The sequence below is a fragment of the Pezoporus wallicus genome, unplaced genomic scaffold, assembly GCF_028554395.1.
Source record: "Pezoporus wallicus isolate ANWC-B61680 ecotype Strahan unplaced genomic scaffold, APGP_CSIRO_Pwel_v1 contig_10160, whole genome shotgun sequence".
Lineage (NCBI taxonomy): Eukaryota > Metazoa > Chordata > Aves > Psittaciformes > Psittacidae > Pezoporus > Pezoporus wallicus.
Window position 1 is genome coordinate 90,655 of NW_026641390.1, and position 26,367 is coordinate 117,021.

A 26,367-nucleotide genomic window follows, 5' to 3' on the forward strand; every position below is an offset into this window, starting at 1 on the left:
GTTTTTCCTGAAGCTGCCTGTGCAGGACAGAGCTTGTCACATAGTTATGCAAGGAGCCTGGAGACCCTCCACTCTATCTCAGACTATTCCAGGAGCAACTGGGAGGTGTCAATAAATGATGCTGTGAGCTAGAAGTGATTCTCTGACAAAAAGTATATCCCAACCTTCCTCCAGAGCTCTGCCAGTTTCTCAACCAGCTCCAATTCCCCCAGGGTTTTGCTGTGTCAGAGCTACCATTTACATCAGCTCTGAGATCAAGTCACCTAGAGCTGAGAACTATGACTCCTTAAAGCCTTCAGCTGAGAGCTTTGTTCAGCAAAGCCTACTTCCCATTTCCCTTTGCAGAGCACAGCAGTGAGGAATTCCACCCATCTTCATTCTCCAGCACACAGAAACAAAAAAGAACACAATTCCTCTAATACCCCCTGTAATTGCTGTTTCCTTCACCTTAGCCCCCTTTGCTTTTAAGCTAGAGTCACAGTATACAAATGCAATTCGCTATTTCTGTGAGAAAGAAGAAATATTTAAGCCAACTCATCTGCTGTGTTTAGCCCCAAAGCAAACACTGGGGCATAGTGCTTTCAAAAGGGAAATTTTGTTCTAAGGTTGGGTTTTTTTTGCCTGTTATTCAAAGGAAAAGAGATGATCTGCATTTACAGTCCCGCAGCATCACTTCCAGCACAGCCCTCCTAGCTGCAGCTGTAGCTTACCTTCCTCCTTGCCTGCACCTTCAGCCTTCAGCAGGAACATATCTGTATGCAGGGTGCCTTTGTCAACATCTTTCTTAATTCTCTGCAGAGAAGGGAAAGACAGGGATGCTCAGCAAAACAATTTCAGTGGCCCAACTTTTCAAAGCCTAGGAAGTGACCCATGACAGAACAGCAGTATGTGCCAATCTGATCTCCTCCCATCCCCCAAAAAACCCTAATCCCCTAATCACAGCCCAAACCTGTACATTCCCGTGCTGGAAATGCAAACACTGTGACTGGGCAAGGAGAAGCCATGCTGTATTCTCTGTAGTCACACTGTAGCTCTGGAACATCAGGCAGCTCACAACCATAGCATTCAATTCAGGGCTACATTCTGTGATGAGCCACAACCAACTTCTGTCTGTGACAACTGGGAAGGGAACAGGAGACTCAAGGTCCTGTCTTTTACTCTGACACAGACAATATCAGGCGCTCTCAATGGTCTAATTTAATATCTGTGACTCTGCTTCTGTAGCTGTAAAAGAGAAAAGATACCTACTACACTCAAGTGGCACACAACTTTCTATGGGATTTGTAATACCCATTGGGATTTCCGTCCTTGAATGTTGAGCAGAAGCTCAAAGCACCTGTGCTCTATCATTTGGAAGGTCTAAGTTTAAGTACAGATCTGTGACTAGCACACAGACTCTCAGTCCCTGCCACCCACTCATCTCCATCCCACTACAGGAGCAGCAGAGGTGACAGCTCGCTCTCTGCACCACAGCCTAACTGTAGCTGTCAGTTTTAGGATTTGGGGCCCCACAGAGCCTTGAGCAAGTCTTTTCTCCTAAACAGAAGCCCCATGACCACTCCTGCTAAAGGCAACAGCAGGAGCAGAATCAAGCCCCAGCTGAGGCAGTTAAAAGCATCATTTTAAATGTGATTTTCTCTTGTTCCTCTCACTGTAAGCCCCTGTACTCCAGTGCTCATAGCAACATGCAGTATTGGAAAGCAGCACTATGCAACACCACTGTAGGAGGTCTTCTAATAATGTCATTATCCACCCATCCTTCATGCAGAGCTCCTGCTTGTAATTCCCTTTCTCCTGGGGGTGATGCCATTGCTATGCTGTGTAACTGCTTCCAGGTAGTGGATCCAACAAAGCTGAGAGGGTTGGATCCAGTTCTCAGGAAGATAAGCAGGGCTTGTATGCACCTGAGAGCCCAACAGCATGGTGATACCATGTTCTTGCTGCATAGCTGTACCCAAGCTTGTACTTTGCACTTAACAGGTTTTGTTACTGCAGAGTACGCTATGTTCTTACTGCAGGGCCTATTATCCAATTTGTAGGAAAGGTCTTCAATTCTTAGAAAGGTGGAAGAGAAGAAAATGTGTTAAAAGCATTGCAGAACACTACTGAAAGTTGGATGATGCTGAGAAGCCCGAGGGAAGCCTGATAATGAAGTGCTGGAGGAAACAGAACTCTGCCTGCAGTGCAGCAGAAGGGAAGCTTCAGTTAAGGGCCAGGGTCTGCCTCAAGAGCTGTCCTGGGAAATATTTTAGTTTGGGGCTGTGGCTCATGTGTCTTCTTGCTCTCAACATGCATCTAAGCATGCCCATTAGTGAACTAGAAAGACACACACTCTTGAAGACAGGATGTCTACACTAGAGAGATATTCTGCGCAATCACTTCTATGAAGCCAACAACTACACTATTCCACTTACTGCCCTTGAGCAACACAAGTCAGGCACACAGGGACAGGAAGCCTGTAGGAACAGGCAGTCCCATTTTCTGGGTATGAAGTTATATAGTGATGACTTCTTCAGTTACTGCCAGTTCTCCAGCACACAGAAAGCAAGTAAGACAAGTTTTTGCATAGGTGTGTGGTTCTGAGGCATAGAGGACCTGTGGTGTGAAGACATCGTTGGAAAGGCTCAAAGTTACCTACTTTGAACAGACCCCTGACTGAGAGCTGCCACGGTAGAAAGGGAAATAAACACCTTGTAGGAAAGGTGCTGTAAGTATTAACTGAGTATTCAGTTCATAGCCTGGTACTGCCATGTACTGTGGCATTTACAACAGAGGCTCTCAAGCTCAATGGGCTGTGAGTCACCATGCTGAGCAAGTGCTATGCTCTGACAATGTCACGCTTTGCTGTCTCTGTCACACAGGTCTAGAGAAGCAGACGCCACCAATAAACTGCAGGCTGTGGACAGCAGAGATACAGCAGCCTTTTCAACCTGTCCTTCACCTTAAACACCCTTTCAAGCCTCACCTGAGCTCTCAGGGATGGATGGGCAGAGGAGAGGGAGGGAGGGAGACATGGGCAGGGGGTCCACACCTTACAGCACTAAGGTGTACTCCAGTGACTACAAAGTGCCTAACTGCTAATGGTAACAGAAATGGTAGTTATTTCCACCCCAGTCCCAGGTAGGCTGCAGTCTGACCTTCAGTGCTAGACAGAGAACACAGGCTGAAGTGTGCACTAAAGAAAGGGACATCACAAATACTGAGAGCAGCTGGCTTCACTATCATAAAAGCTGCGTAGAATAACTGCATTATTTTTCTCCTGAAAACCACAGAGCTCCCTGTAGTAAACACACTGCATATGCAACATGACAAAGCTTCTCAGGCTGAGAAAACCCCAATGAGGTGGAGTGGGAGTTAGTTATTTATTGTCAAAGAGATGCCTGTTTTCCCCAATTCACACTGGCTCAAAAGCAGACACTTCGACAGCAAGCAGTACACTGCAGCAGAAGACATCAATCCCTTCGCACCCAGGACACCCTCTTGCCCTGAGGAAACTGCTCTGTCAGCCACAAGAGGCTCCTGTTCTCCCTCACTGTGCTCCTTGCCTTAAAGTTCCAGGCACTTACTTTCAAGCACAAAAACTGGCTTGGATATCCACAGCTTATTGTTTGCACGTACAGGTACATTAGCAAGTAACAAAAGTCTTACAGGCATGAGCTAAAAAATCCCTAGCTCCACTGACAGACAGCTAGATGCCTGTTTATCCCCCTTCAAAGGGCAAGGAAACTGAGGCACAGAAAACTGTTCTTGAGACAAAGGGGTATCAGGGTTCCCCATGTATAACATGCTAAACATGCCTCGTAAGACAGATCAGCAGTGGCAAAATACATCCAATTAGCAGAAGCCCTTAGCAGGCAGAACTACAGAGGGAACCAGGCCCACCAGATGTTGCAATTCAGACCTGCCACAAGCAATCTCCTAGCAGAATCCAATTCAGGTTTGAAAAACTTGCCACAAGCTTTGCTCAAAAAAAACCCACCACAAAACCAAAAGAAACACCCACATGCTAGTCGTCTTTGGCATCCAAAAGCCTTGCACGCATGTAACGCAAGCCCTCCCATGGCTTGTAGGCTGCTTGCACCTGCAAGGTAGAGCAGTGTTAGCCTCCAACACTTCCCGGCTGCGTCCGCTGTGCCAGTCAGGCACAGTGTGCTCATGTTGCCTAGCAATAGGGAGCTATAAGCATTGCTTGATACAGCCAAAAATGCAGCTTGATGCTGCAAGCCCCATCCCAAGCATGAGAAATGGATGAGGATATCTTTAAGATCAGCAGGACAGCAAGTCTGAGCTCCCTGTGGGATTCTGAGGCACATTTTAGGCAGAGCTTACAACACCCACAACATTCCCTTCCTGGTCTAGTGGAAGGTGTCCCTGCCCATGGTAGGGGTTGGAAGTGAATGAGCTTAAAAGGGCCTTTCTAACCCAATCCATTCTATGATTCTGTAAGGGATCACAGAAGTTACCTTTATCATTTCCAGGCTGAAGATGAAAGAGATGAACACAAGGACACTATTGTGCAAAGAATCACGCATTTCACAGTATCAGGCATGCTCTTGTCAATTTGTGCACCCACATCTCAAATTACACTCAGGATTGTAAAAATCCTTTTTCACCACTGGCATCCTGGCTATTCAGTAAAAATCCTTTTTCACCACTGGCATCCTGGCTATTCACCAGTTGGTCAGCAAAATCTATTGGCTGGCATAGACAAAAGCATGCCTGGGTACTAAGGTTCTTGTCCTGGCTCTGTATACGAGTATTGGAGTGTCTTAGACAAATCACTTGACTTGTTTTGCCTGTACTTCTGCAGCCATGAAAGAGAGTTTCTTATTTGGGCCACATAAAGGGAATACAGCCACATGGCGTGGACTGACAGACATCACTGAAAACTGACCCTGCAAGCTCAGTTCTGCATTCAAGCCCAGAAAATCAAAGCAGGGACCAAATCTCTGTTTCTGCCTTGCCAGCTCATGATGCCTGCTGACCAGACTGAAGATGGGGAATACTGATCACCCAATCAGAAGAACACCCCTGGCAGCAAGTGGATGGTGTTGCTCAGGCATTACAGAGCCCCAGCTGTAATGGGTACAAAGATGCCTACATTTCCACCCGTAACCATGAATCTACTGGGCTTACACTCCTTTTCTGCCCTAGGCAAAATATATGCATTATACCACAGGTACTTTGGTACAGTACTTGAAAGCAGACTTGCAAGGGCTAAGGGAACCACAGTACACAATGCATCAGAACTGCCCATTACATAAAAGCAGACTTGCAACATCGCAACTTTCCTCCAGCAGTGTGACAGCCATATCATGCCAATACTAAAACAGAGGAGCTATTATGATTTGCACTCCCCTCCAAACCAATTCACACCATATACCTGCTTGGTAGGAGCTCTGGCCTCAGAGGCCTCCACACAAATCTGCACCATTTTTCACAGCCCATGTGCAGCTTCATCTTGCCTCTTACAAAGAGAGAAGCCTTTATATGACTTGGTGAATGGCACTTTGCTTGGACACTTGCCTGGTTTCATATGCTAAAAGACGCAGTCTTCATACGACAAAAATGTCTTCACAGCGCTATTGAAAGTAGCATCTGCCTCTCTAATTGGAGACAGGAATAGCTCTACTCCTGTTCCCACCCAGCTCCAATTAAGTATTGTCTCCTCCACTGTCTATCTCTTATTTTTTCAACAGTATCCCAGTCAATGACTCTAGGGGAATATACAAGCCAAACACGCCTTCTTCACTTCAAAGTAAACCCAGAGAGACTTAGCTCCACAATAGGCTATAAGCAAAGACACAATGAGAATTAAAAAGCCACACATTACTGAAGTTCTGCTCTCCAAAAGAGCTAAATCTTGCTGAATTAAATTTTGAGAAGCATGCTAAATGTTTGTTGCCTTTGCATGTCAGGAAAGCTGCAGAGAAAATTCTGTCCAGTGCTTTGGTCAGTTTACAGCTCAGCTGCGCCATTCCTGCCTGACAGTTGACTTGTGCTACAGAATACACAAGCAAAGTCTCTGTTCAGAATGGCACAGAAGGAAGCAGACTTAGCTCTTTATACTACAAAGGAAGTAAATTTGTAACAGGAGTGGCTGTTTCTATCTCAAAGCTGTTCTCCAAGCTGGAGAGAATCTGCACACAGCTCTTATCAGTTCAGTGTCCTGCATGAAAGCTGAGGGCAGCTTTGCCTTCCCCCATACCTTCCACTTCTTATTTATTAGCTTGACACAACCCAGAGCAGTGCAGCAGAGCTCACCCTTGTAAAGTGGAACAGAACCAAATGCAAACATGCATCAACTTTCATATTTCCATGGGGCTCAATGTGCACTTGAAACCCAGCTGCTTTCAGTAGCCATGAGAAATCCACATCTAGTAACGCAGGCAGGCTCATGCTTCCTTCCCACCCTCAACAGTGAGAGAACAGGACAGTGAAAGGAAGAGGACAAAGCCCTTTTGGGGTAGAAAATGCTTCTGTATTGTTACTGCTATTTAATCAAATGCACATCTGACGAGATGGACCCCCAAGCACAGGCCATGAGGAGGCACAAATGCTTCTAAATATATAGACAGACTACCTTCTCTTCCCTTTCCCCGCTTTTCTTTGTTCATTTATTCATATCAGAAGAACAACATGTCTTCCTCCTCCAGCACCACGCTGCTGGAAGCAATGCCTTTCCACTGAGACAGTAGCAGCGGGATCTGGGTCTTCTGTCTGCACTTGCAACATTAAAGCTTTTGCAGAAGCCTTTTGCTCAATGAAATATTCACTTCCTCCTACCCAGCATGGAGACAGGGATACTTGGACAATGAGGACATACAGTCTAAAGGGCTACCCAGTATAAATTACCATGATTAACAAAGCAAGAAGCAGAGGAGAGGAAGCCTGGTGCTCATCAGAAGTCTTCTTTGGCTTACTGAGTTTGCTAACTAGTGCTTCTCCCTTAACCCTTTAACTGATGTAAGAAAATACAAATCTTCTGGCAACTGCTGCTTAAAACCTGCAAGTGCTGGAATACAGATGAGTTCTACCTGGGAATGCTTTAAGTTGGCAGTAACCACCACTACTGACAAAAAATGTAGTTTCTCCCAGTTTCTACCTCTATGATACCATCTCCTTATATTGGATTAGATTAGCAAGGAAAATACTGAATCCATTTTTAACGAAGATATGGTCCTCAATCAGCACACAACTGCCTGAAAGAAGGCACAATTAGAAGACAAGATGCCTCTTTTTGTGGCAGTACTGGTTCACGACAACCTCAACCATTGTATACAAACAATCCAAGGGCATAACTGTGTATTTGCTTAGTTCTTCTATAGAATCATAGAATAGTTAGGGTTAGAAAGGACCTTAAGATCATCCAGTTCCAACCCCCCTGACATGGGCAGGGACACCTTATGCTAAATCATATCACCCAAGGCCTCGTCCAGCCTGGTCTTGAACACTGCCAGGGATGGAGCATTCACAACCTCCCTGGGCAACCAATTCCAGTGCCTCACTACCCTAACAGGAAAGAACTTCCTCCATATATCCAATCTAAACTTCCCCTGTTTAAGTTTGAACCCACTACCCCTTGTCCTATCACTACAGACTCTAATGAAGAGTCCCTCTCCAGCATCCCTATTGGCCCCCTTCAGATACTGAAAGGCTGCTATCAGGTCTCCACGCAGCCTTCTCTTCTCCAGGCTGAACAGCCCCAACTTCCTCAGCCTGTCTTCATACAGGAGGTGCTCCAGTCCCCTGACCATCCTCGTGGCCTCCTCTGGACTTGTTCCAACAGTTCCATGTCCTTTTTATGCTGAGGACACCAGAACTGCACACAATGCTCCAGGTGAGGTCTCACAAGAGCAGAGTAGAGGGGCAGGATCACCTCCTTCGACCTGCTGGTCATGCTCCTTTTGATGCAGCCCAGGATACAGCTGGCTTTCTGGGCTGCAAGCGCACACTGCCGGCTCATGTTCATTTTCTCATCAACAAACACCCCAAGTCCTTCTCCGCCATCAACTCTTCAGTTTAGAATCCAGGAAATATTGCACCATCTTACCAAAAAAATCTCTCTACCTGTTTGGAGTAGCCTCCATAGATGATTATGTTGCCCTCAGGATTGGTAGCCATCTGACACCCAGATCTTGGAGTAGGGCCTAATCCCGATGGAGCCAGCTTGCTCCAGGTGAAGGAGTCCAGGTTGAAAGTATACACATCATTGTAATAGATGTAATCTCTAGAGAGAGCAAATTGGCATATCACAGGTTTTTGTAATGGTCACTCATTTAGGACAGGATAAAGTATCACCGAAATAGCACCAGGAATCTCTGAAGAGGGGCAACACCTTACTCTACTTCTTCCATTTACGGCTTTTCTCCTTCCGTAGCAACCTACACATTACTATTTCAGTGCAACAATTTGCATTTGACAAAGCTCCTTCAAGCAAGACCTCCCTGGGTTCTTTTTTACCTACCATCACTCCTTACTACAGAAACAGAGGTTTCAACTCTTTCCAGTTAACATGGTCAAAGGTAACTTAAACCAGAATACAAAAGATCAAAAGATTAGAGCCATGTCTGTCATGGGGGGGGTGGGAAAAATACACATATGCCCTGTTCCCCTTCTACTGCCAGTTCACATACTGCTAGTGGAAAATGCTCTACACAGGTTAAACTCTCAAGGACACAGTCAAGTTTAGAGTGGGCTTGTTCAGCTTGCACTGTCCTCCCAGGGAGGGCTGCTCCTTACTGTCTCCATGAGACAGTAACTACATAGCACAGCTCTCTTCACAGTCTCCATGACAGTGTTGCTGTGACCTCACATAGAATATGAGAGCTACTGAAGTTGTTTTGGGAAGACAAGGCTCTTTGACAAGATGCAGAGGCCAAAAGTGATCTATTGAGCTTTAGCTACAAGGATAAGCAGCTACTTGAGTGATTAGCTAAGTGGTACAATGATTTCTCAAACACTTGAAGACTTTAAATCAAGATCACTTGAATTTCTAAAATAAAAGTCTAGTTCAGTAACAGTATTGCTGAGGATAATCCCTCCATTAAAGCCCAGCTTTCTGTTACTGGAGAAATTCTGTTGTCTTTGTTAGAAAGGATTCAACACCATGAGCCATCCTGCAATAACCCACCTTGCGCTCTCATGGAAACCTCCAAAGATGATCAGCTGTTTTTTGCAAGCAACCATTCGATGTCCACTCCGTCCAGATGGACCTCCTGATGCCCTGAAACACAAAGAAATCCCACATTATCAGCAAAATTCCCCTTCGTGTTAGTGTGTCAGTTCATTTTTATTAAAGTCTTCAGCAGCTGAGCTGGTTGAGTTCAGCTTCTGTACTTCTGGAATGGGAAACCATGGGGAACCTCACTGCCTTAATACATATGTATGATTTTCTCCAGAACAGTATGTGTGCTCTTCCTGTAACTCCTGGTATTTGCAACACAGGCATTTTGCAATAACAATTTTATTCCTAGTGATAAGCCAACATGTCTCTAACAGCACCCAAAGTCTTGAAGTCTTTTCTACTATGACTCAGAAGCTAATTTGTCAGGATAGTTTAATGAATAGCAGTTAACTCCCAAAACTGCAAGAAAGGAACTCCAGACAAAGATGTTTTCTCCAAGTGCCAAGAAAGAGCAGGAGAATGGCTCAGACATGCACTTTCCTTCCATGTCTTAGGAAATCACGTACCCATAACATCTTCAATCACCCACCTGCAGATATGAGATGGTATCAAACTAGCAGAAGACTTTGTAAATTACTTTGATTACTGTGTGCAGTTCTGGTGTCCTCAACATAAGAAGGACATGGAACTGTTGGAACAAGTCCAGAGGAGGCCACAAGGATCATCAGGGGACTGGAGCACCTCCTGTATGGAGACAGGCTGAGAAAGTTGGGGCTGTTCAGCCTGGAGAAGAGAAGCTGCGTGGAGACCTCAGAGCAGTCTTCCAGTATCTGAAGGGGGCTACAAGGATGCTGGAGAGTGCCTCTTCATTAGGGACTGTAGTGACAGGACAAGGGGTGATGGGTTCAAACTTAAACAGGGAAAGTTCAGGTTAGATATAAGGAAGAAGTTCTTTACTGAGAGGGTGGTGAGGCACTGGAACAGGCTGACCAAAGAAGTGGTAAATGCTCCATCCCTGGTAGTGTTTAAGGTCACCTTAGACAGAGAAGTGGGTGACATGGTCCAGTGTGAGGCGCCCTTGCCCACGGCAGGGGGTTGGAACTAGATGACCTTAAGGTCCTTTCCAACCCTAACTATTCTATGATTTCCTCAACAAAGGCATTGCCACAAAACAAACCATTGTTATTATCTTGTACACTAAAAGGCAGCTACTCTGTTCTGTTCTTTCAAGCCTTCCTGACCTTTCAGTTAAATGTGCTACTTCCATTTCCAGGAACAAGGAACAATACCCCATTTGTCACATCCAAAGGTTTCATGCGGAGCTAGGCAGCTGGCAGTGACATTCCTGAGAGGCAATGAAGATGCACCCTCCCTCATGTTCACCTACAAACTGCACATTACATGAGAGAGAACAAAAACAACTTCAAGAACTCTCAAAACAAAGGCAACTTTAAGCCAAACTGCAGCTAAAACAGGGTTTGCTTTGTGTGTTCTCTGCCCCCGTCGATCAATCTATCACATTTTCACTCAGGCTGAGGAGCCTCATAAAGCGCACACAGCAAGACTGCTCAAATAGGCAGTGTTAACATGTGTTAAGTGGTTGAAGAATCAGGGCCTAAATAAATAAGAAACCTGCTCACCACTGAAAACAACAACAAAACCTAAACCCACAAACATACTGGTACGCTTTAACTGGCAGCAGGCAGCTGTAAAGTGCAGAGTCACACTTTTGTGGAGAGGGAAAATGGGGGCCCTTATTCACCATCAAAAATGACAATCTCACACGAGTCGTAATGAAAAACTCCAAGCAGAACAGCATTTGGGTAAGAATGAATAAATATTGACTGCCTGGACTTTTTATTGTAACAGCAAGTAAGGTTTTCTAGGCATTTACTGGATTTTTAAGTATCACCCTGCACAACAGCACCTTAGTATTAATTTCATCAAGATGTGAAATTGTTATTTTCTTTCCTGTAAAAAGCTCCCAAATTACTATTCCAAACAATGGTCTCTTTCAAAATATTTGTTTTTTTTTAAGGAAAGAAGGAATTAAAAATCAACATTAACATCAAAAAACCAACATTAACATTAAAAATCAACATTAACACTAAAAAATCCTTTTCTCAGAGAATGCCTTCTGCCTTTCTTCACAAACAGGTTCGCTCCAAGTCAAAAATCAATTCTGAATAATAAAAAGTTTATTCATCAATGTGTGTGTTTTAATAAATGAGCTCCCACAAGCGTACAATTACCTCAAAGTCACAAAGAAAAACATCCAGTCTGGAGCCTGATCTGAATTCAGAGAAGTCTCACTGACACCTGCACCACTTGATCTCAGTCACAAGACTGTTCTCTCCTTCCTTGAGACTAGCAACATAACCTACAAGAACAGATGCTGAAAAACAGTTCATGGAAGCCTCACCTTGCACACTGTATCCTCCCAGCTTTCTTGGTCTTAGGGTTACACACTGCAGAAATGACCTATAGAGGAATGTCTGTACAGTCTTTGATGTAAGGACATGCCCTCCTAAATTTGCAGCAATTACTCTTAGAAAGTATTTTTTACATATGGCTATTCACAGACCCAAGGTCCTTTGACCCCAGTCTCCAAACATGACACTGGAAAACCCAAATGGCATAGTCAAGGAAGACAGGCAGGAACACGTAACCACGCTGCCACTCAAAAAAGCACTTGCTGCAAGCTTGAAGACTCATTTCCCAAATGCAAACTGTCTCTTTTTACCTGTATCATTGCTCATGGTCTAAAACAAGCATTTTGGAAATGATTTCACAGACTTTATGATTAATACTCTACTTCCTGGGGTTGACACCAGAAAGCAGACATGTGGGAGGGAGCTGTAAATTCTCCAGACTTTTTTTAAAAATAGATTAAAATATAAGTCTGGATAAGGACTGGCTCTACACACGTACAGCATGAGTCTGATCAGAACTGCTCCATAAGGAATTTGCTTTTGCTTCTGGAGGTACCCTGGGACTTACAGTAAGATGACAGACCCGAATTTAGCCCCCAGATTCAAGACTTACATGTCACAGTGACTACAGACTGCCTAAGTGAGTTACCTTTTCATTCATTCCTTCATCCAGAGGATGCCCAGATGAATCTTGGAATCTTTCCATAATAATAAAAGCGATGATGCACAGAACATCCCATCAAAGGGGCATTTCAGGATAAAGCACTTTTATTCTTCAGTACTCAAGGCCACTGAAGGCCAGGACTTCAGTTCTGTATCTTGTATTTGTGAATGCTCAATGGCATACACAGAGAGCGTAACCCCATGCCTGCACACTCAGTTAGGAAGTACATGAGTGAATATGCAATTGCCCCAAGGCACAAAATCCTCAAATCAAATCCCTTGCAAAGTCAATCAACAGTTGCACATTTGGATCCTGATCTACCAAAGCTCATAAGGCTCCCTTCTGGGCTGAGAAGGTCTACTCAATGGTAAACAAAAATACCCTTCTTTAAGCACCAAGGCACCTTTCTACTTTGTGTCACAGGACCCAATCTTTGTGGTGACCTAACATATGAGCAAGAAAAGCCATCAATCAGAAAATAAACCTATGCTGAAAGGCATCCTGCAGCATAGTGACTGTTCCAGTTCTCTCTTGTAAACAGCATTAAACATGCACTTGCAAAATGCTACCCTGAAGTATTTATAGCACCACATCTCACAAAACTGTTATGGGAAGTATCATTAACATTCCAGTATTAAAGAGAAGGGAGCTATACAGACTCAAAAGCAAGATAAAGATCCACAGAGAGGAGGGATCTGACAGTTCCCAAGCATAGCTCCAAAGCATGATGCTCCCCGTCTCTCTTTGAGGGTGTGCATAGGGCAACAGAGGTGATATTAATCTTCTCTCTAAGAAAGAATAAGGCAATTAGGTTAAAACATTGCTTAGTTCTAAGGCAGAGTTTGTGCAGAGACAACCTTATCTATCACACACATGATAAGGTGCTTTCTGTAAGCTGAAGTCAGTTGCTGGCCAGTCCTCTAACAGGCTAGGATTTGTTGTATTTGCATGTGTGTGCACAAAAAAACGCACGTAAATATAGCTAAATGTTGCTAAATATAGCAAAGTTTAACTCTGTCAAGCAGGCTGGCAGCAGTGAGATAATGTAGCCCCACATTACCTCTGTGCTGAGATAATGGAGATCCACTTCCTCAGCAGCCTTTGCAAGCACAACACAGGGATGCTACATACAGGGATGAGTTATTTAAGGTGTTCTCTTTAAAAGTGTTTTACAGCCAAGCCTCTTATGGCACCAGAATGATCTGTGACTCTCCAGAGCAGCCTTGGATGCAGCGATCATAAGATGCTCGAACTTGAGATCCTCAGGACAGTGAGAAGAGCATGCAGCAAGCTCACTGCCCTGGACTTTGGCCTCTTCAGGAACCTGCTCAGTAAGGTTCCATGGGATATAGCCCTAGAGGGCAGGGGGGCCCAGGACTGTTGGTTGATATTCAAGGATCACCTGCTCCAAGCTCAGGAGTGTTGCGTCCCAACTAGAAGGAAGTGCAGCAGGAGGGCCAGGAGACCTCCTTGGATGGATAAGGAGCTGCTGAGGAAACTTAGAGGAAAAAAAGAGGCTTATAAAAGGTGGAAGCAGGGACAGGTGGCCTGGGAAGAGTACAGGGGTGTTGTCCGGGAAGCTAGGGACCAGGTTAGGAAAGCTAAGGCCCAGTTAGAATTAAACCCGACTAGGGATGTTAAGGATAACAGGAAGGGATTCTAAGGTACGTAGCGAATAAAAAACAGACTAGGGACAACGTAGGCCCCCTCAGGAAGCTCTCGGGAGAACTGGCTGCCCTGGATTTGGAGAAGGCTGAGGTTCTGAATGACTTCTTTGCCTCAGTCAGAGCAAAGGCTCTGACCACACCACCCAAGTCTTGGAAGGCAGACGCAGGGACTGTGAGAATGAAGACCTTGGGCCCACTGTAGGAGAGGAACTGGTTCGAGATCATCTTAAAAACCTAAATGTGCGCAAGTCCATGGGACCTGATGAGGTTCATTTGCGGGTCCTGAAGGAGCTGGTGAATGAAGTTGCAAAGCCGAGGGCCATCATATTTGAGAAATCATGGCAGTCAGATGAAGCTCCCAACGACTGGAAAAAGGGAAATGTAACCCCCATTTTCAAGAAGGGGAAAATGGATGACCCGGGGAATTACAGAGCAGTCAGTCTCACCTCTGTGCCTGGTAAAATCTTGGAGCAGATTCTCCTGGAAGGCATGCTAAGGCACATGAAAATCAACAAGGTGCTTGGTGACAGCCAGCATGGCTTCACTGAGGGGAAATCCTGCCTGACCAATTTGGTGGCCTTCTATGATGGGGCTACAGAACTGATGGACAGGGGTAGAGCAGCTGATGTCATCTACCTGGACTTGTGCAAAGCATTCGACACTGTCCCACACGACATCCTTGTCTCTAAACTGGAGAGACATCAATTTGATGGATGGAGCACTCAGTGGATAAAGAACTGGCTGGATGGCCACACACAAAGAGCTGTGGTCAATGGCTCAGTGTCCGGCTGGAGACCAGTAACGAGTGGGGTCCCTCAGGGGTCGGGGTTGGGACCGGTCTTGTTCAACATCTTTGTCGCTGACATGGACAGTGGGATTGAGTGCGCCCTCAGCAAGTTTGCCGATGACACCAAGCTGTGTGGTTGGGTTGATACCCTGGAGGGAAGGAATGCCATCCAGAGGGACCTCGACACGCTTGTGAGGTGGGCTGATGCCAACCTCATGGAGTTTAACCATGCCAAGTGCAAGGTCCTACACCTGGGTTGGAGCAATCCCAGGCACAGCTACAGGTTGGGCAGAGAAGAGATTCAGAGCAGCGCTGCGGAGGACTTGGGGGTGTTGGTTGATGAGAAAATGAACATGGGCCGGCTTCAGTGTGTGCTTGCAGCCCAGAAAGCAACCGTATCCTGGGCTGCATCAAAAGGAGCGTGACCAGCAGGTCGAAAGAGGTGATTCTGCCCCTCTACTCTGCTCTTGTGAGACCTCACCTGGAGCATTGTGTGCAGTTCTGGTGTCCTCAACATAAAAAGGACATGGAACTGTTGGAACAAGTCCAGAGGAGGCCACGAGGATGATCAGGGGCTGGAGCACCTCCTGTATGAAGACAGGCTGAGGAAGTTGGGGCTGTTCAGCCTGGAGAAGAGAAGGCTGTGTGGAGACCTCATAGCAGGCTTCCAGTATCTGAAGGGGGCCTATAGGGATGCTGGGGAGGGACTCTTCATTAGGGACTGTAGTGACAGGACAAGCGGTAACGGCTTAAAACTTAAAACAGGGGAAGTTTAGATTGGATATAAGGAAGAAACTCTTTACTGTAAGGGTGGTGAGGCACTGGAATGGGTTGCCCAGGGAGGTTGTGAATGCTCCATCCCAGGCAGTGTTCAAGGCCAGGTTAGACAGAGCCATACGTGAGATGGTTTAGTGTGAGGTGTCCTTGCCCACAGCAGGTGGGTTGGAACTGGATGATCTTAAGGTCCTTTCCAACCCTAACTGTTCTATGATTCTATGAACTGCAGGCCAGGAAGGACAACATAATTGTCTGAAATCTATGCTGGGGGGCTGAAATAACTAGACTGCCTAAAACTGCAAGTTCGGATTGCAGCAGGGCCATCTTAGCTGTTAAATCCACACAAACCAGTACATTCAAACCCACCTGAAAAAGGGGACATGTGATTCTTTCCATGTGGAACAGAAACAGAAACTGTCTCTCTTGTCCAGACAATTCTTAATGAACAATTATGGTATCCTACTATTTACACTAAAATGATGTCTTCCAAATCCAACTGACTTTACTCAATACCAATCTTTACCCCAAATGTCTATCACCAGGCATTTATTCAGGTAACGCTGCTACCACTTTGGAAACATGGAATTACTGCTTGGCCTACTATGTGAGGGCTTGTTGTACCATGACCCAACAAACCTATGCAATCTTCCCTTGCCATTTAGTTCTCCCAATTACATTCACTCTCCCAACATCACTAACCCCAAAGCTGATCCCCCACTGTCACCAGTCATCCCAGCTGGTTAATGGCTATTCGAACAGTGCTAGACTTTCAGACGTGAGAAATCTATGTGGAAAAATGACTGCAGCAATGGGATTTCCTGGCAAGAAAAGCAAAATGCTGAAGGAATTGAAATGCAGCACGTGTTACGATCAGTTTTAAAAGAAGCAGGAAAAAAGAATCCCTCATACAATCCCTCAGCGATTATCTCTGCCTTTTCCTATTCCTCTTTCCAAGCAGACTGTAATCAAGATGCCACATGGAAAAGCAAAGAAGCAGCAGAAACCTGGTTTTCATACTCAGTCAGGTTAGCATTAAAACAAAGACATCCCCTCCCAGCCTTCTCCACCAGATGCTTCATTAATGCAGCTCCTGGAGCTCTGCCCAAGGATGGGGAGGAGATGCACTTTGTTTTATCCAAACACTGGGCCCAGGCCACAGGCATTTCCAGACTTCCAGCAAGGCTGAAAGACAGACATCCACCCAAACACATCAAGAAGCTCAAATGGAGTAGATCCTGCATGGGGCAGAGGGAGAGAAAAGATCATCTCTTCAGGGCATCAAACTTACGATGCTCACTTAGAAAATGTCTGTACTTTTTTCCTACCAAGAAACAACGAAGCATCAATGTCTCCAAATGCATCCTCCCTCTGTGGCATGGCAGCCAAAGGGGTATTCAACGAGCAATACCTGGCGATGGAGTTGAACAGCATGGTACCTAACACTTGCTCCATAGGAGGGACCAGGAGCTCACCTTGCCAATCTGGCTCCTTCCTCACTAGCTGCAACAAGCCACCACAACAAAATCTCATGCCATGGTTTTAGTCCACTTGGGTCCTGGGATTGCTGGGGGCCTCCTGCAACTCGCAGCACATGCAAGCTTCAGGCTCAGCTCCTTATACAGCTTTTGCAGTGTAAGTTACACCCAGCATCCCTCAGGCTGCTCTCCCATGTGGGATAAGATGCAGGATGAGCTCACAACCACCTCAGTTCCTATTCCCAGGCAGGCCAGGTACTGCAGCATTTGTTTTTGGAGTGGAAAACCCTAAATCAGCTCGACAGCAACACATCTGCAAACCCATGAGAGAGCAATTTGCGCCATCGGTGGTGGAGCTAATGAAGCCTCAGCTGGATTCTCTGATGGCTCACAAAAACCAATCTCCTGCCCTTGCTCTCTCTGCAGCTGGGTATTAACATTGCTCTCTCATGAGAATTTCTTCAACCAGGAGTTTGGTTGAAACGTCAACCCTTTCTCTTAGTAGGAACTCTATAGTGAGCGTCACTTCCTCCCCCCTGCCTAATATGAAACTCGTAGGGATATAATGCATTTGGAATTCATCCCCTTCACTTAGCTGAGATGAAGCAAGGGATTCAGCAGTTATTCTGGGGAGCTGGGAGGGGTACACTCACATTTACAGTTATTACGTCAGCTTCTGCCTAAAAACAATAGGCAGATCAGCCTGCACAGTGACAGGTCTTTTTAATCCTTGCACCTCTTAAAGAGCCCTCCCTTGTTTGGGAGGGTTTCTCTCACCCCCACTTCTCAAAGACAGACAGGGCTTACTAGAGGAAACCTGGCTTCCTGTAACATGGCAAATTACAGCTGTTACCAGATTAACACTGCCAGCTCTGGAGCCAAGAACCACAGTGCTGGACAGGAACCAGCCGCCTACGAATCAAACAGTTTTCCCTCAGACTCCCAGAGCATGCAAAAGGACTACCCTGGATTCTTGCAGAGCAGTCAGCTGCCAAGATCCTGTGCTCCAAAGCATCCTCTAACACAGCCTGTTTTGACTCCTTGAGATTTTAGCACTTTGGCTCTATATGCCCTCCTGCACCTTCCACACCAGATTCCCTTCAGTGCTACATTAACATTAGTAAAATTAAACCTCTAATTTTTCCCCTTATGAGGCAATATCAATCCTCCCATTTTGCCAGGAGGGGGGAAAGGAAGACAGGCAAGATGATTCACTGTGTGGCCTCAGGCATGTGCCAAGGCAGAGCCAGGGTATTCATCTTTGCACAGCTCAGTCTTCAACCGCCCTCTCAATTACTGTGCAAGAGAGACACAGACAAACAGGCACTCGCACTCTGTAAGTGGGGTCAAAAGTAATCAACCTAGGCAGATCTAGAGCTTTCCATCTAAAGGAAGTACACAGAGCTCATAACCAGGAGCCTGACAGGTTGAACAGCAGATGAGCAAGTGTTCAAAACCTGCTGCTTTCCCCAGTGCAACCTCAAGGATCAGCTCAGTTCCACTCGAAGCTGGGCTCTGACTAATCCCATAGTCAAGATAATCCCAATGTCCAAGGGAATCAAAGCCACATCTCCAGCCTCTCAGTCTACTGGATGATCCATCAGACCTTCTCTCAAACAAAAGCAACATAACCAAGGAAGCCAAAAGTTAAGGAAACATTAGCAGAGGACTTCAGGCCAGATCCACAGAAGATACTAGACACTTTAACTCCTGTTAAAAACTACCAGGGCTTTTGGCACCTATTTACTTAGACAAGTCTGAATGACTGGCTTGTTTATCCCAAGGAATATTGAGGCAACAAGTGCCAGTTATCAGGACGGAAGTTGGCCCTGTGGATAGATATAAGCTGTCTTCTCAAACAATGGTAAAACTGGGAGATCCTTGTACTGGTCTTGTACAGCCCAGCCAGTAGGAGCCCCGGAGATGGAACAACAAGTACTGCTTCAAAACAGGCAAAGTGCTATTCATGATACTGTTTTCTTCAGTTAAGAAACACCCGAGCACACCCACACTCCAAAAAATCATGTATTAAACAAAATCATTTTGGCCTCAATAGACTTGGAACACAACTCTCATTTCCATTTCTTAGTGGAGGCTGTCCTCTCCACCATTTATTTCTAGGATGGGCATCCCTGTACTGAATGGAGATGAGCAGACAGCTGGGAAACCACAGCACTATACCAGTAATCAAACTCAGATCATGCTGGCACAGTTCCTCATGAGGTCAACACCACTGACTTCAGAGCACACCACAGAATTGTAGAATCACGGTTGGAAGGGACCTCAAGGATCACCTGCTCCAACCTTTATTGGCAAAAGCATGGTCTAGACAAGATGGCCCATTACTTACTTGATCTGCTCCCAGGTCTTGGTAGCCAAATGCAGTACCCAGAGATCCTTGTAATGATAGAACTGCTCCCCACTGGGAGATGCAAACTCCCCGCCAAACACCCACAGCTGCCCGCCGGCTGTGGGCACCACTGCTGCCTGTCAGGAGAAGAATGAAGAGCTGGATCAGACAAGGGTTCAGAAACCAGAGACAGAAGTACTTTATCAGTCAAATGTGCAGCTGCCTCCAAATACCAGGGAGCAGACAAGTGGCAGCGGCTGCTGCTGCCTTGGTTGACAGAAGCAGCTCTCTGGGGCTGAAGGAAGAGGAATATTAAATGCAAGTTATTCACTGTTACTGCCCCTATAGCAAAAAGAAAGCTGGCCAAGGAGCTGGGCTCTTCCCACCTTCTAGCATTTTGAGTTTCAGTTACACAATTTAAAAGTTCCCTGGGAAGCTTCTTGGGATTTAGTTTAAACTAAACAATTTAGTTTAACAATTGTTCAAATCTCTCTGCTCACCAGAAGAAAACCTCTCCACAGCCAAGGCTCAGCAACATTTCACCCATCCTTTAGTCACATGAACAGCCACACTGTGGGTGATGAGTTCTGAGGCATGGGAGGAACAGGGGCACTTCCTTCCTCCAAGACACATCTAATATCCCAGCACCATGCAGGCACAGCAATGCAGGAAAAAGTCTTCCGGAAAAGGCCATTAACAGTGCGCAATTGCCCTTTACAGATTTGTAGATTATAAAACAACAAACAGTAAAGAAGCCAAGGTGCAGCACAAGTCCAAACCTGACACTTTTCAAGACCTGAAAAGCATTACTGCTCCCTCTGAAGAAACAAAAAAAAAAAAACACCCCACCTCCCCTCCCCCCCAAAAAAAAAGAACAACCCCAGAAAGCCCCCCAAAAAACAAACGCAGAAGAAAATGTGCATCATTTGGACAAGAGGAGACTGTTAGTGCTTTGATTAGGGCAAGCAGCAGAGAAAAGAGTATCAAAGTGGTTTTTAATATGTTTTTTTCTGCAGAGCAGCACCAAATGCTGCAATGCAAGCTGACAGTTAAAAACAGGGAGGGAAAAGCAAGAAACTAATTCATAATTATCTGTGTAAGCACTAAAGAAGAAAGAAGGAATCCCAAAAAGGAAACTATGTGACTGTGCAAATTTATTCCTTGATGAGGATCTCTTGGGTTGTTTGCACTATAAACAAATTCTTCCACGTGTTTTTTCCAGGGTACCCATCAGAGATCAACACTGGGATAACAATCTCTTTCTTCAGAAGGGCTCCACTGGCTGCCTACCTTTCCCAGCAAACAGCAAAGAAGATTTTTAGCATCAGACACATGACCATACCTTGACAAACCAGCCTATACATGCAGAGACTAAACACAAGAGAAAATACGGGTGTGCCTGGAAACAGGATTTGTGGAAAGTTACCTAAACAAAGGGGATACAAACCTGATTTTTACGGGCATCTAGAATTTGAAAGCTTAACAGAAAGGCAGATGCAACAGCCCACTCATGCTTGTGTGTGACCTTCTGAAGAGCTGGCTCAAAATTCATTACATAGCTAAACCTTCTCCTCAACTGACAACCCCCATCTATAGGGGTTCTCGCCTCGGCTCTGTTACACTGACTTCATTACATCAGTTCAACTCAGAACTGTGTGTCTGAGGCCAGAGATGACAAATAAGACTGAAAACATACTCCTACAAACCCACAGACACACTTCTGTTTGCTTCATGCACAATACACATTAAGTTGCATGAAAGATAACAGACCAGTCAACTAATGAGGCTGAACTGTCTCCTGTACAACTATAATTATCAGACAGAAAACTCATTGTTGAAGCAAGACTTCCATTTGATTTTTGTGGTAATCCAGCTGCAGCTCTCTGATGCACAGCCTCCCTGGTTAGCTCATATTCAGCTGCTAGACAGCCACCTGCTGGCTACCAACACCAGCCAAACATCTTTCAACTCCGCACCCACAAAGCAACCTCCGTATCCTCTAGGGAGTGTTTGAATTTACAGTCTCCTTTTGGAATCTGGCCTCTAAAATCAAGTTTTATTTTAAGCATCACAAGACACCCCCAAAAATCAAGTCAGAACCTTTCAGGACACACAGCTCAGAGCAAGATTGGCATTTAAGTGTAGCATAACAAGGGTATATGAACCTAACCAGCATGTTGGATCTTACCAGGAAGCTCTAAAGAGCTTTGGCCATGGGTAGCCAATAACATTCGCATCCTGTACGGCAGCTTTTGAAGTGTACCAGTCACCCAGCCACTTGCTGCGACAGGTAAGATAATCTACCAGACAGCTGGAGAGGGCCAAAGACCTGCAAAAAATACAAGTCTTTGGTCCGGTTTCTAATGTGGTGTTCACATAAAGTAAACAAACACAAATCCTTCATCATCACAACCAGCCAGTGACCTTAATGACACAGGTACAAGAGGTGAATTCTAGGGGAGTATCACCACATCCCAGAGAAAATTTAGGCAACTTTATGTCTTGCCTTTGCAGACTAAAGAGAAACAGCCACCCAAGGAACTAAAAAATGTCACAATCCAAAGGCAGGACACACACAGTCAGTGCTAGTGGTCTGTTGTGTTATACAACTAGGATACTTTGCAGAGGCCAACTGCTGCATTCTTGCAGGGACACCCTATGGTAATGGGTCTTTCAGACTGCTGGAGCAGCAGTATCTCTAATGCCCATAGATATAGGCCTGTAGGCATTAAGGAAACAATAATGCATAGTAACTCTGCCATTCATAACACTTTGGTTGAATCTGAAGTTATAACCTGACCACCATTTTTGAAAATACAGAATTACGGTTGAGCTGGTCCCTACATGATGTAGCAAAGAGAGCTCATCTTCAACAGAAGTCCCCCTGAGTCCAGCCAACTCAACAGATACAACCCCAGTCTTCACACTTAACATTTCCAGAAGACACCCAACGATGCTTCCAGAGAGCACAAGCACTGCAGATGGGCTTTTACAGGCCCCTCAGCAGAGGTGAAGTGACACCATTAGAAAGGGAATGAAGAGAAGCCAGAAACCCTGGGGGGGGGAAATCAACTCCTATCCATCTTTAGTGCCATGTTAGAACAATTCCAGCACCCAGTACCTACCTGGTGAGCACATCGCCTTGGTGGTGGGTTGGGGATCTCTACTTTAGACCAGCTGTTCTTCCGGATGTTGTAAACATACAGGTCGTTATACAGATACGTCTGTTAGGAAGAGAAAACAGACATCACCACAGCTCTCCATTTGACAGGGCCAGTCTGTTCGAGCATAGGCATGCCTGAGGGTTACCTGTGAATACGGGGGAGAAGGAGCCCAGCACCAGCTTTGCAAAGCAACACCCCACCTGCCTGATCAGGCAGGGAAGGACAACAACCTCCTCCACAAGACTGGGAGTCAAAGTGATTCACTGGGCTGGACTGTTCTTTCCCAAACCCTTGGTTAAACCTTGAGATACGAAGACTTAAGAAGCTGGAAGTTTAACACAAATGTGCAGGTTACAGTTGCCCAAACTGCTACTCAATCCCAGAGACAGGAATCAGTTAAGGTAGTGAAGCAAGCAGAATTAAACACATCATACTGGGTGACCCTAAGGCAGCCAAATATCACTGGCAGGTTTGAGTTTTCAAGCTACAGTATGTTCAATTTCTTAGTGTCATAAGGACCAGTTTGTCTCCAGGAACAAAATAAACACTTGCAATGTGCAGAAATGCAGTAACAAGAGCGTCCTCTTGCAAATATTTGCTGCTGTATACATCTCCAAGGCAGGCAATGCCTTGCCAGCAGCAAAACTACAGATGTATCTTGTTTTGGAAGCTGGAAGTTAGAGATTCTTCAGTAGTTATCAAAAAATGAGAGGCAGATATGACTACAATTAAGTCTGGAGAAATTATGAAGCCCTGAAATATTGATGCTGAGACAATTACTCTGACTTCTTAATGGGCTCTAGCATGTCTCCTTCCTGCCAACTGCTCAGGCATGAGAAGACAGTATCACGGCAGAATGAAAAGGCTATTTTGCTCTCATTCAGGGACAAATACATATTTTATGAGTGCTGCCTTGAATTTCACTTCAAATGGGACTCATGCAAATTACAGTAAAAGGCAAGGAGAGGGTGGAATAAAGAAAAAAACAAAGAAGTATACATTACTTTTTGGCCATTGAAATATTCACCTCCAAAAAGGATCAATTCGTCTTTCTCAGGGTGAGCAGAGAGGGAGCCATTCAGCCTGCAAAAGAAAGGGACAGTCAAACTGGTAATGTGTAGGAGTCTTGTAAAAGAAGCTTGCAGTCAAACTCAGCTAGCACTAGCACCTCTGCCCTCCAGCCACAAAGGTCTCTCCATCATCTGCCAAATTACAAGGCTGTGATATTCACCCCAGGGCTAAAAACTTCTCAAAGAAATTAACTTCTTAAAAACTTCAAGCAAGATTAATTTGACACCGTCTGAAGTCTTCTCCTATTTTAGGAGCACACGTTATAATGTCATTTAACACCCCTTTTGACGTGAGCTCTTGAATTTTAATGCTGGTGTGTCAAGAACAAAAATTAGTTTTGTGAGGGCACATAACTATGGGTAGAACTGGGCTGTCTCAGATCAACTTATCTGCATCACTATTCTGCAGCCTGCACTGGTCATTGCTTTACACACCACCAGAGTGTTTTGTAACATGTGGAGACAGATCTCTACCACTACCAAGAAGGAACTAACTGACCACTGTAACACCCTTGTGAGACCAACAGTAATGACATATCCCACTACACAGCCAGGAAAAGTTATCTTGGAGAAAGGCATTTATTTAACAAGCCACAAAAAGCAGGAATACGGAACCTAGAAGTATGTGGACCCCAAGCTACACTTGATGAAGTGTCTTGTACCTCACAATGCATCCTTTGGTCTCTTAAATCCTTTCAGCTTTCTAGTCCAAATACAAAACTTCCTCTTAACCTTTATTTTTCCTCAAAGCCCTGTAATCCAACGCTCCTTTGACTCTTTTGTGTTGATGAGATGACTAAAAGTAGATTTTAAGGCCAAAAACAAACAAGCTTTTGGTCCTTTTTTGAAACAGGCATTCAACATACCAGATATTTTGTAACACCAGATATCAGCTATGCCGGATGTTTCCACTCTCAAGAAATAACTTTACATAAATAAATTTCATTAAAAGTACCAAAAGAAGTGACAGCCAAAGCCTCATACACTCTCTTACCTGGGTGAAGGTGGTGGGCAGGACGACTCAATTACTTGGGTCTTTTTAGCATCTAAACTCTGGAAGTGTGCTATCAGGGCTTCAAGATCCTCCTGAAAATAAAAGCCAGACGTGAGCTCCTTGACATGCACAGGGCCACTGCACACCACATGAAAACACCAACGGATGCTGCATACTTCCACATACAGTTTAAAGATTGGTCTCCCCTAAAACACTAACAAGTTGCTCAAAAGAGCCCTTAAAAGGATGACATTCTAAGTGCACTTAACACACACCTGCTAGCCCTGCAGCAGAAACGCTGCACAAATCTGTAAGTAAATGCAAATCATTCAGGACCTGAAAAGTGATGAGCAACTACAATGCTACAACCCAGCTAGTCCTCTTCTTTGTCTGCAATGCGAAGATGCTCAAATGGAACTGAAAACTCTTTTCAATTCCCAGCTCACACTTTAGCTGGAGAGAAACCTGCACGTTATTTTTATCCCCTTTGAACTTTTGTTAATCTGCATCCAAAACGGCAGATACACAGAGCTGCGAGGGCGGAAGCAGGGCTGCAGCTAGGGGGAGTTTCTAATCCCTCCTGCAACCCCCATTGCTCACTATATACCTTCAGTTAACCTGTCTGAAGGTGCAGTTAAAGCCGAGATTTCCAAAATCTGGGGATTTCACCTCCGCAGCATGGCATAAACTCTCCCTGCTGCCAGGAAATTAACAGTGGCTCCCTCATTGTCTTCAGTTGTGCATTATGCTGGTAACAGGTAACACGATGTTTTGACCAGGGAAAAATAGCTGTTTTGAGACCTAAATACAAGCACCGACTCTATGAGTGACAGAAACAAACATTTTCATTCGCTTTTAAAACCAGAAGAAAGGGATGAGGGAGCTGGAAAGCAAAAAGGACCCTCAAACTGGGGTTTCTTCTCTTCTACCACCTGCTGTCACACACTGCTCCAGCTTGTCAGACACATGGAAGCCTTCCTGGAAGCAGTTCCTGTTTCACCCCTTGTGCTGTTTTCCCCTGTTCCCACTGATGGCCCCGCAGGCTGACCCACAAAGCATGAGGACAAGCACTGCTTTTTCACCAGGACGGCGCTAATACTACCCCTAAATCTCACACGAGATGCGAGGTTTTGTGATCTCAGACCCGCTTCACCTGCACATCACGTACCCGGTGATGATGGGCAGGCCCTGAAGTGACTTACCCAAGTTACAGCCGCTTGCGCTTGGATACACTCGTGCTTTCAACGTGAAACACCCGTTTCCAACCTCCTCCACCGACCTCCCGTGCCTCCACCTTCACCGCCTGCTTTCCCTTCGAGCCCCACTTTATAAAACACCCCGAGACCCCACGAGAACGCCGCAATGCCCCTGTGGAGGCCCAGCGGGCTGCGGCTTCCAGAGCCCCCCCGTTCCAGCCCCTCACCTCCTCCTTCTTGGCTCTGCGGGACACCTTCTTCTCCATCTTCGCCGCCGTCTTCTCGGCCCCCTTCCCCTTCTTCTCCCGCTTCCCCTTCTTCCCCATGGCTGAAAGGCCGCGCTAGGCCGCTCACGGAGCACCGCCCTCGCCGCGCCGCTCTGGCCGCCCCGGGCACACCAAGAAGCGGCCAGCGACGCCCGCTAAGGCCCGGCGCTTCCAGGCCGCGGTCCGCCTCCTGCCCGAGCGGCGTGGCCACGGGAGCCCTCTGCAGGCCCGGCGGACTCGGCCCGCCGTCCTTCTCTCGTGGGACTGCCGCGTCCCGGCCCTGCGAGCCCCTGTGGGGCGGGGAGAAGCATTAATGCGGCTCCATGTACCGCCAGAGCCCAGCGCCCATTTAATGCATGTTACTGTATATTCCAGCCCTGAGGAGTATGTTAAACCCC

General features: G+C 45.8%; 1 protein-coding gene across 1 annotated transcript in view; it reads right to left on the reverse strand.

The window, feature by feature from the left end:
* KLHDC4 (kelch domain containing 4) overlaps positions 1 to 26,149 on the reverse strand; it is a 31,831-nt gene extending 5,682 nt beyond the window's left edge. Inside the window, exons 1-8 of the mRNA XM_057423517.1 lie at positions 25,931 to 26,149; positions 24,508 to 24,599; positions 23,448 to 23,526; positions 22,405 to 22,503; positions 19,280 to 19,416; positions 9,134 to 9,226; positions 8,071 to 8,230; positions 711 to 792 (exon numbers count right to left, since the gene is read on the reverse strand). Coding sequence (XP_057279500.1) covers positions 711 to 792; positions 8,071 to 8,230; positions 9,134 to 9,226; positions 19,280 to 19,416; positions 22,405 to 22,503; positions 23,448 to 23,526; positions 24,508 to 24,599; positions 25,931 to 26,029 — 841 coding nt within the window. The 5' untranslated portion in view covers positions 26,030 to 26,149. The remainder of the gene's footprint in view (positions 1 to 710; positions 793 to 8,070; positions 8,231 to 9,133; positions 9,227 to 19,279; positions 19,417 to 22,404; positions 22,504 to 23,447; positions 23,527 to 24,507; positions 24,600 to 25,930) is intronic.
* Positions 26,150 to 26,367: the final 218 nt, after the last annotated feature.